Source organism: Notothenia coriiceps, unplaced genomic scaffold, assembly GCF_000735185.1.
Source record: "Notothenia coriiceps isolate Sejong01 unplaced genomic scaffold, NC01 NC01_scaffold00004796, whole genome shotgun sequence".
Classification (NCBI taxonomy): domain Eukaryota; kingdom Metazoa; phylum Chordata; class Actinopteri; order Perciformes; family Nototheniidae; genus Notothenia; species Notothenia coriiceps.
Genome location: NW_011337497.1, coordinates 220,036 through 230,037, shown reverse-complemented (window position 1 = coordinate 230,037; position 10,002 = coordinate 220,036). Strand labels below are relative to the sequence as shown.

General features: G+C 40.7%; 1 protein-coding gene and 1 long non-coding RNA gene across 2 annotated transcripts in view; one reads left to right on the top strand and one right to left on the bottom strand.

The window, feature by feature from the left end:
• The first annotated feature begins 1,034 nt into the window (after nucleotides 1-1,034).
• Nucleotides 1,035-10,002, top strand: part of LOC104942596 (uncharacterized) — a 14,770-nt gene continuing 5,802 nt past the window's right edge. Inside the window, exons 1-2 of the long non-coding RNA XR_798027.1 lie at nucleotides 1,035-1,045; nucleotides 1,509-1,514. This is a non-coding gene — a long non-coding RNA (uncharacterized lncRNA). The remainder of the gene's footprint in view (nucleotides 1,046-1,508; nucleotides 1,515-10,002) is intronic.
• LOC104942595 (uncharacterized) lies at nucleotides 4,829-8,894 on the bottom strand. The gene is made up of 4 exons (XM_010767840.1): nucleotides 8,293-8,894; nucleotides 7,129-7,428; nucleotides 6,520-6,610; nucleotides 4,829-5,807 (listed from the first exon to the last, which is right to left on the bottom strand). Exons 1-4 carry the CDS (start codon nucleotides 8,642-8,644, stop codon nucleotides 5,339-5,341), a joined length of 1,212 nt encoding a protein of 403 aa, XP_010766142.1. The 5' UTR covers nucleotides 8,645-8,894; the 3' UTR covers nucleotides 4,829-5,338.

Here is a 10,002-nt window from a genome sequence, read left to right as displayed (position 1 = left end):
CGTTACCTTCTTCGTACATATGTTTTTTTTATTGTTGACTCCTCGGGCTCGGCCGATACTTCTTCCGGGCAGCGGTGTGTGCCAAATAGCCTTCCGGTTTAAACAGGTTCAGTCTAGGTATAAAGGGGTGCAAAAGACTCAATGGGTAGAGGGGCGTAGTAAGGGTGCTCGTGTTTCTTCGAAGACACGTGTTTCCTGCGGCCAACTCTGAAGGTAGCTGCGTACTTTGGACACTATGGTTTATTATTTGAGATAGCTCGCTTCCGTTTCGTTGTGTCCTCGAAGGTTTAAAAAGAACTCCTTGACAGTCGACTTATACCTCTAGAGGAAAAGTACGACTCCACTCCACAAACTCATCTTCCCCTTTTAGATGTCGCGAGGAGAGGAACGACTTACTCCATTTCAGAAGTTCCTTCTCTTCCTCCTCTCCTGTGGAGTAGAATAGACTACGACCAACCCATGAACTGGACCGGAAAACTGACTAGACTGTCCTTTTAATTTGGTCGAATTGAAGGTCGATGTTCCGTTCCCGTTTTGTCATACACTGTACTATCACGACATTTCTCCGAAAATTTCCGTTTAGACACAGATATAGAGTCGTCCATTTTCCTTTATTAACGTATTAAAGGAGACAGTTTTTCATGACGTCCTTTATTCGACGACGACGAAAGAATTAATAGTTTCATGACACTGACGGATTATTCGTACCCCGTCCTTAACTCCATTCCAGTCCATTCGGTCGACTGCCGTTCAGAGAACGTTGGTAAGTGTACGCATCCGACTCATTGACTTGACAGTCTCAGTTTACCGGTCCGGGAAGTCATGTAAATTGGTCGGAAGTCTCACCTGACCTTATCGGTTAGAGGTCTTACTGTAAGTCGGAGTAAGTCGTTCATCTGTCTTCGTGATATCCAGTAGAGCTGTGTTGGTGAGTGGATTCTCTAAGTTTTTTGTAAGTTGCTGCCGCGTAGTGACTTTGACACCTCGACGAATAAACCACATTATATGGAAGCGCACCTCTAGTCAGTAATATACCTTCAGTACTGTACTAACTTTAGGTCTTGTCGTCCTAGTTCTCACTGGACTAGGACCTGTGACTAGTACTGAGTTAGTCTCGCTTAAACATTCCTATGGTGTGGGGTACACGCTATTTCTGTCACGAGCACTCGTTACGTAGTATCTGGCGTCCGACGTAGTCTACAATCGCTCAGTCCCTATCTGGAAGATGCACAGTTCGAATGGTGCTTTATAGACTTATCGAACTCTCTTCAACGAAACACCTACGTCTCACTCTTTACGAGTTCGGTTTTAGGGTAAATGTACCACTTGTGTCTGGACGACATACGACTTTAGTAGCTAAGCCTATCTGACATCCTTTACTATAATGGCTACAACGAGCTTGACAAACGTGGAACTTAAGCACTTTTGTGCAAGATGACATCAGCGGTGTCACTACAATTTCGTCGTGTAGTCATACCGCACCCTAATAAACAGACCGAGACAGCTAGTCTTTGGTTCAGAGTACGTCAATTCCAATGTAGCGAAGCGGAATTCGTGGTAGATATAAGTCACTTTCGATATAAGAAATTATTGTACTCGCTGAGGCCGGTGAAGAAAATCGATCCAACGACCGGCCGAAGCACCTTTTTCCACCTCTGGGGATAATGTCTCTGGCCATGAGTCTTATCAACTGGGCCGTTGTACTTGTCTGGCAGTCGACATAGGAAGTGCTTTGCAGAGCACTTGACAAAACTTACGGCGAGCTGTAAAGGCAAGAGTAATGTTGACTGGACGCCCGAGTACAATTTGCTGCTGTAGAAAGAGACCGTCGCACGTGAAAGGAGCGGTGGCGAAAACAAGGCAACGTGTTTGTAGTTACCGTCTTATTAGAGTCTCTGAACAAGAGCACTTGATGTCTTTGTCGTCTTCATAGACTTGGTGATGTCTGTAGCTGAGGAATCTGGTGTGGTAGATGACAATTTCGTGAATCAATTGCAACGTTCTCTTACGCTAAGTCCATGCTACGAACGACATCATCTGATTCGAAAGATTACCGTCCGAAGATAACTGTTACTGACGACAATGAAACACGATCCGCAACGATGCTATAAACAAGCATGTCAAGATTTGCGAAATTCTCTTTGACGGCCGCTCTATGAGGAAACTTTCAAAGCACTTCAAACACTTCACGGCGAGACTGTAAAGGGAAGAAGGGTGGCGTTGTGAGCCTCGTGTTTAATTTTGGTGTGTGAACAGAAACTACGAGCATTTTTTTTTAATACAAGGTGACAGTACTTTCATCATGATAAAACCGTAAAAGAAACTGCCCGGAAGGACGTCACAGTACTGACTAGAAGTAGAGAAAAAAGATAGAAAGAATGAGAGTTATAATGTATTTATTATACAAGAGTGTAAGTTGACGTGAAATCGCGAAAGACCACTCGATGAGCCTTTTGGAGGCGCTCGATTACCACGAGCGTAGCTGCACAACCGTTGGGGAAGCCAGATCCTTACGTGGTCTGCGTAAATTCCTGGACTTTTAGATTAAAGAATCCCCCTCCCGGGGGTGGGAAGCACGTAAAAGCAGGCGTGTTTAAAAAGTCCCGTTAGAGATTACCCGAGTCCCGGTAGACATTAATCAACTACCGGGTTTTAGAAATACAGTACTGCTAGAAATGAACCAGTTTTATCTGGGCTACTAACCTCCCCTCAACACTTTTTTTGGTAAAAGTAGAGGAAATTACTGCAAAAGACACATAATTTCATGTTGTTGCAGCAATTTCTTTGATGAGTTTTTTATTAAACCTAATATATAGTAATTGTAAAGTGACTCGATGTAAAATGGTCAGGACTAGTATTGTTGTGTATAATTAAGGTAAAAGTCCTAAAATTAATGTCAAACAATTGTATTACGGTGAACAAAATTTATGAAATAATTCTTAATAGAATTATACACGTCCACACCTCTTGTTGTGTTTTGAGTGGAAGCAGTGTCAGAAATTCCTCTTTCGCCGTAAAATCCTCAAACACCATCCGGATGAACACAGACAGCTGAGCTGTGTCGCTCGCATCCACCGACTCGTCGCACTGTATGGAGAACCACTTGCACCTGACCATGTCCCGCTCCAACTGTCCCATGGCATCCACTGACAGCGCCGACACTCTCCTCGCCACAGTGTTGTTTCCCAGTTGCACATCGTCAATGGCAGACATTATCTCCGACTTGCTCTTGTGGTCTCTGAACAAAGTCTCTGCCATAACAGACATCGCTCCCTTAAGAACACCGCCATCAGTGAAAGCTTTTTTGTTCTTTGCCAAATACTGAGCGACTCGGAACGATCCTTCTGTAGCTAGGCTAGCTTTCTTGGCAGGCTTCGTGAACAATGACTGCTGCCTTTGTAGCGTAGCTTTTAATTGTTGTACCTTCTCAACGCGAAGGCAACTGCCGGCGGGATACTCCTTTGAAAAGTTTTCGTGAAGTTTTGTGAAGTGCCGCTCGACATTTCCCTTCTTCCCCACCGCAACACTCGAGCCACAAATTAAAACACACACACTTGTCTTTGATGCTCGTAAATAAAAATTCATGTTCCCACTCGTCATGAAAGTAGTATATTTTAGATTTCTTCTTTGACGGACCTTCCTCAGTTGTCATGACTGCATCTTACATCTCTTTTTCTCTATCTTTCTTACTCTCAAAATATACTACATAAATAAATATGTCTCAACATGTCAACTGCACTTTAGCGCCTTCTGGTGAGCTACTCGGAAAACCTCCGCGAGCTACTGGTNGAACTCACCAAGTGTCAGAAAACACAACCCTCTCTATTTTCCTCCATACCCAAATCTCTTAAAAAGGGGCTGCAACGGATCTGATACAGACTGATCCAGATTTGTCTGGATCAGTCTGTATCAGATCCGTTGCAGCCCCTTTTTAAGAGATTTGGGTATGGAGGAAAATAGAGAGGGTTGTGTTTTCTGACACTTGGTGAGTTCCCTGGAACACCGGGGACACACATTCATGTATAAAAGACGTACAAAAGTGCATTTTGGATGATAGGTCCCCTTCAATCAGGGATCATTTTGCTTATTTTTTATCTGAAGTGGCCATGTTGCCACAGAAGCTGTTACATTAGTACATTAGTTTTAGAGGGCCTCAGAATGTATGTATTCAATCATATGATAGTAACAAAAAGTAATGGTATGATATGTTAAAAGTATAGTACATTTCTTCTGATATTATCTACATAGGCTACTATGATGTTTTTCTTTTTAAATATATATTCCACATATACGTTTTTTCAGATTTTTTCAACATACTATACTAAGACTTTTTTTCTGGCAATTTAAGCTATGTTTTTTTGTCATTTATTCTACATATACCATAATTTATTTTTGTTTAAATTATTAGACACATATACTATATACGTTTTTGTTTTAAGTTGTGACATACTATACTTTGGCCTTTTCATTATGTTTTGACTAATCTATAACTTAATTCAATATGCTATATTACTTTTCTCACATTTTCTGACATGCTTTCCTTTTATAATTTTCTCATATTTCTGTGCCACTATCCTATGACATCCTGTAGCCTACTACTTTCTTTCCTCTCTTTCGACACTATAATCGGTCGTTTTATCTGATAATTCACTTATTTATTACGAACATCCTAAAAAAGCCAGTGAAGTATGTCCTCATTAGACAAAGTAATTTTCAATGTCTTTAGAAATGTCAAAGTATTGTACAGCATGCCATTAAAAGACTATCGAACAATTGCATTTAAATTATCTTTGTCATTTAACATGTAGCAAAAAAACTAGTCTTCCAGTATTTGTTATTTTTTATTTACACAGAAATGTTAAGCACATAATTTGAGCACTACCTTCATTGCACATAATTTGAGCACTACCTTCATTGTAGTTACATATGTTTGACTCCAGGGGCGCTATATTAATGCAGATGCTGTTACATGAGTACTACTTATAAAAAGCTTTACATCGCCCCAGAATATATTCATTTAATCACTTGCAGTCATACTTTCCCACAGGCATGCAATGCAGCATACTAAAGCATGTTATAATGAAGAAAATAATAAAAGGGTGATCAATTTGAATCAAAGTGACATAAATGCACTGTTGATTTTAGGGTGAGTGGCAGAATTCAACTATGAAGAAAAACACAAATTAATGATTTCAAACATTAGGGTGCATACTATTTGAATCATATCAGAAGACCTGAGACCAATATCAACATCAGTACAAACCGTCAAAAATAGTATTTTTAATTTACAATATCAATATTTAGATCATAGAAAAGGTATCAACAGCTTCACTGTCTCTCAGCTGCACATGATACCTCCACTGTTAGAGTGGGACTCTCCCCTGCTGGTTCCCAGTGTTTCTCTGGACGGCTCCATGTTCTGGAGGTGAGGGTACTGTGTGGGCTCCGTCTGGTGGTCAGCATTTTTTCGGGCATAGTACCTCCTGGACGCGGCGCTCCACGCCTCCCTCTGCAGCGCCTGAGACTCTTCAGTCTGCGACTTCCTTCCCTCATCGACAAAAGAGATCGGCTGGGAAAACCGGTTATCGGTAATGTGGGCGAAGGGGCCAGACCTTTGGGGGAAAGGGGCTGACCGTGAAGGGAGGAAGTTGGGCCGTGGGGGGAAGGGGCCCGAGCGTGAGGGGTTTGCCTGCTGGCGGGCTACTTTTCGGGCATAGTAGCGTTTGGAAGCTGCTCTCCAGGCGGCCCTCTTCAGTCTCTGAGCCTCCTCCTCCCGCTCAGATGTCGGCACGCCCTGATTTCTGTTCCTGAGGAGGTCAGAAAGGATCACACAGATTCATTTTTTTAACCCTTATCCAGCCTGTTATGTGACATAACATATAATGTCATCATTTCTTTATTTTAATGTTACAATCTCAAGGCTACCGACTGCATTGCATTCTGACTAATTGAGGCTATGTTTTAATAATAGTTAAAAGATTAGCCAAATATCCAATTAGTGGATCAAGAGAAAACAAATCGATAACTGCAACAATGGAGTCATCATTTAAGTTATTAATCAAGTAGAGGAAAAAAAGTAATATGTAAGGATTTTTTAAATGTTATAACTTTGGGTTCTGTAATAAATAAACATTCATGGTAAACCTCTTCTCATGTTTACAGTCTACTATTGAACTGTCCTATCTAATAGAGGCAACAATGCCCAATACATATACATTACATATGGATACATTGAAATAAGAGAAATAAAAAAGGAATTTGAAAAGTGTCTTTCAAATTGAGATGGGAAAGTGTTGGTATAAATTATTCATGAAATATCAGTATTGCGTGCCACAGTTGAACATGCTGATTTAAAAAAGTAAAACTATGAACTATTAAAAACAGAAGTATACAGAATATAGTTGAAATAATTATCCAAAGGAAGATAAATGCAGGGACTTGGGGTTGACTTCTAGGTACAAATCTAAATTAGTTAAATTGTCTTGCATTCATTTGGCTAATCTGAAATAATTAACTCACCTGAGGTCTTCTTCGTGAGGGTTGTAATGTCCTCCTGGATCTGCATGAGGTCTCTCCCCAAACGTTCTTCTTTCTGTGTTCTCCATTTTGTCTTAAGGGATCAGAAGGAATAAACAATTTCTCAAGTCATACAACGCCACAGACAATGACAGATTTAGACAAGCTTTGTCTTTACAAGGCTGATACACAGAGCTGGGTCTTATTTGAAAATAATTCATAACTTGGCATAATCTCAAAGAAATACAGTTTTTAAAAAGCCACTATGTTAAACATATTTTTAGTTTTTTACAATAAGCCAACATTCTTGAATGCAATAGTGAGGAGTCTTGACTCAGCCATAAAAGTGCTATCCCTATTTAATAACAATATAATAGTTTAAATTAAGCTACAGTCAGGACCTTTATATATACAGTCTATGGTCAGGACATATCTGACGAGTCATGTATTATTTCAAGTATTTTCATGCCAATACTTGATTATTTTGAAGTCTGACGCCCAGAGTTACAAAACGTGGCATTGGTGCAACATAAAACAAGCATGAATTGAGAGTTAATTTTGTTTATGTAACGTTGTAAATATTCATGTTGAATAGGATAAAAGGTATTTTACCTTTTTCAGTTGGGCTCTCATTGTCGTGACACTGACTGCCTGTGTTCTCCTGATGCTCCTCGAATCTCTCGTCACTAATTTCCCAGTTTATTAAAACTGTGTCGATATCACACGGCTCCTCTTTGATGACGAGGCTGCTGGGAGATGTAGGCAGATTCCTGGCTTCGTCGAACACACCTGAAGTCTCTGAGGAGTGGGATGTGCAGGACTGGTCCAGACCCACTCTGCTGGGGGAAGATGGAAGAGCCGACTCGTGGCTTTGGGAGGACACGTGTGAGGGGGGTCTGGCAAAAAGACCCACTGTGAAGAAAAACAGCCATATTGTTTATATTTGAAAATATGATCTGGAGCTTTTCACTGTTCTCAGACAAGACAGGTGTCAAGCCCAGTCTGTAAATAAGATAGGGGTAGCACCTCTAAACTTTCCACAAATGGGAGAAGTAAGGTTGGATAAAGTAAAAAAACGTGAATTAAATATTATAAAAAACATCTAAAGACTGCCCTGAAGTTTAGGTCGCCTTCCTCTTACTGAGTTTACCTCACATAACTCTCAAAAAATAAATAAAAGCCTATTTCTATTTTATTCAGCAGTTTTTTTTCAAAAGTCCCATTTCTTTCAAAAATGTCCACGTCATGTGACAGTGAGTCCAAGTGCAACCTGATCCATAGTGATTGTATGTTGAATATTCATACTAAAACGGTACAGTAGTTATTATTATTTTAACCATGAATCTAAGACATACAACAGCAAAGTATGGTGGCTCTGAAGGTCAAAACACAACACACGTGTACTTTTACTCCAATACATTTGGTTTAATAATGTGGAATATAAACACATTAGACTTTAGTGACACTTGGAGTATCATTCACAAGCTTCTCTGCAGCACACAAAGTAATTAAAACTAGCTGCACCTTAACCAGCTTGGATGACACTTTAATGGATCAATAATTATAATCAAAACACAATATATTACTCAGAAATGAGCCCATCTGCATAATAAGTGCTTTTGTATATTTACTCGAGTAACCTTTTGATTGCAGGACTTTTATACCTGTCACAGTCAGAGTATTCCTACATTTAGGTGCTTCGACTTTTACAAGATCTGTACTTCTCCCCCCTCTGGTGTTGCTCTAAAACTCGAATATGAACTTGTGTTTACTTACATATGTCACACTCCTGCTGCTCTGCTCGCCTCTGAGGGTGGCTGCAGCTCTGTGGTTCACCGGAGGTCTGAGATCCCAGGAGGCTGTGCTCTTTTCCAAACCCCCCGCAGATGCATCCGGGTGTTTGAAGCCCCTGCAGCTCCTGCTCAACCTCCGTCAGCCTGCCCTGAAGCCGCTCGATCTGTTTGTCCCTGTCGGCCACCGTCCGCTGGTACTCCCGAGACCTGGCGCTGTTGACACCGTACAGCACGTTTATTATCGAGTCCACTGCCAGCCTGATGGCGTTTTCCACCACAAGAGCTTCCTCATCGTGCATGTGTGGGTGCATAGTCTTGTTTTTGACCAAATTCATCTTCACTATCAGGTTAGCAAACTGTTAGGAAAGCGTCAAAGAGGATCAGACGCTTAGCTCGATGAGAGTGCACAAACGTTGCTTAAAGGTAATAAAGTCCCATTAAAAACTAGATTTAAAGGCTTTCCCGTGGTGTAAACAAGCGTCAACACTACAGAAGTGTCTTTAGCTAACGTTGAATCAGCAACACTAGCAGGTTTGCTTCCTGTGTCGTGTTCTTCTTCGGCACATCGCAGTCTCACACAGCGCCCCCTGGTGTGTCGTATGACTGCTCATACTGGTATTATAGAGCCTTATTAGTGATTGTATGGACATAAACAATATTGGTATTAATCTATGGTATTAATTGATAATTGAATCATTGTTTAAAATAAGGGTACAACCTCCTATGTGTTTTGCATCACATGCTCCAAACAATCAACATAATAACTCAGAAGTGTAAGGTCATCCCCCAGCAATCATCAAAAAGACATGATACAAGCACCTCCAGAAATACTGATTGAAATGATTATTTATTGATCTCGTTGAGAAATGTATTGATCTCCTTGGGAAATTGTATATCCTGAGCATCTTCAAAACAGTACTTTCCTCTCAAAATACATTTGTAGTTTATTCTCATCCTTTATCTTCTTTAATAAGTGAAGATTAAGTAAAATCACAGGCAAATAAAACTTTTTTTTGTGTGTTTAAAGTCAGCTGTTCAAACCACGCTCATTCAGGTCATTACATGCGGTCAGTGTTGCTAATGTGTCAAGTGTAACATATGTAAGTAAGCCAAAGCAGAGGGAGTGTATACAACAATACAATGCAACTGGTTAATCTATGATGCAGGAAATTCAAACCATAAAACACACACATACTTACAACGGGAAAAATAAAAAGTGCTACCTGGGACAGGTCACTAGATTAAGTGTATATGCGGGAACACAAGCATCAAAACTGATTATATTTTCCTGCAATGCAATATAAAGCCATTATAGTCAGACACATTTGGATGAACCAACTGACAGGAGCATTTTGTACTTTTAACTCTCATCTTCTTGCAGGGAATCAACAATTTGCTGCTTCATCTGGATACTAAAACAGGAGCAAAGCCTTCTGCTGTTTTGTTGAGAATGCAGTAATCATTACAGTAACACGGTGGTGGGATGTCCTCCACAGGATTGTTTGGTAAACTGCACTCTGGGCTCTGGGTCGGATCCTCACAGCCAGAGTCTGCACAGCTGATGTTTAGGAAATCTTCAGGTGGAGAGGAGGCAACTTCTTTCTCTCCAACGCCGACCCCCCACACAGAGGAAGGGAGCTGGGTGTAAGACGTGTCTCCTGGATAGATCATAGAGGGGAAGCCTCATCCACAC

Bases quoted from the DNA above. Each gene is read 5' to 3' on its own strand.
- LOC104942595 (XM_010767840.1), bottom strand. From the start codon at position 8,644: ATGAATTTGGTCAAAAACAAGACTATGCACCCACACATGCACGATGAG. The intron at 6,611-7,128 runs GTAAAATACCTT...TGATCCCTTAAG, and splicing joins TGAGAGCCCAACTGAAAAAG to ACAAAATGGAGAACACAGAA. The intron at 5,808-6,519 runs GTGAGTTAATTA...TGACCTCCTCAG, and splicing joins CCTCACGAAGAAGACCTCAG to GAACAGAAATCAGGGCGTGC.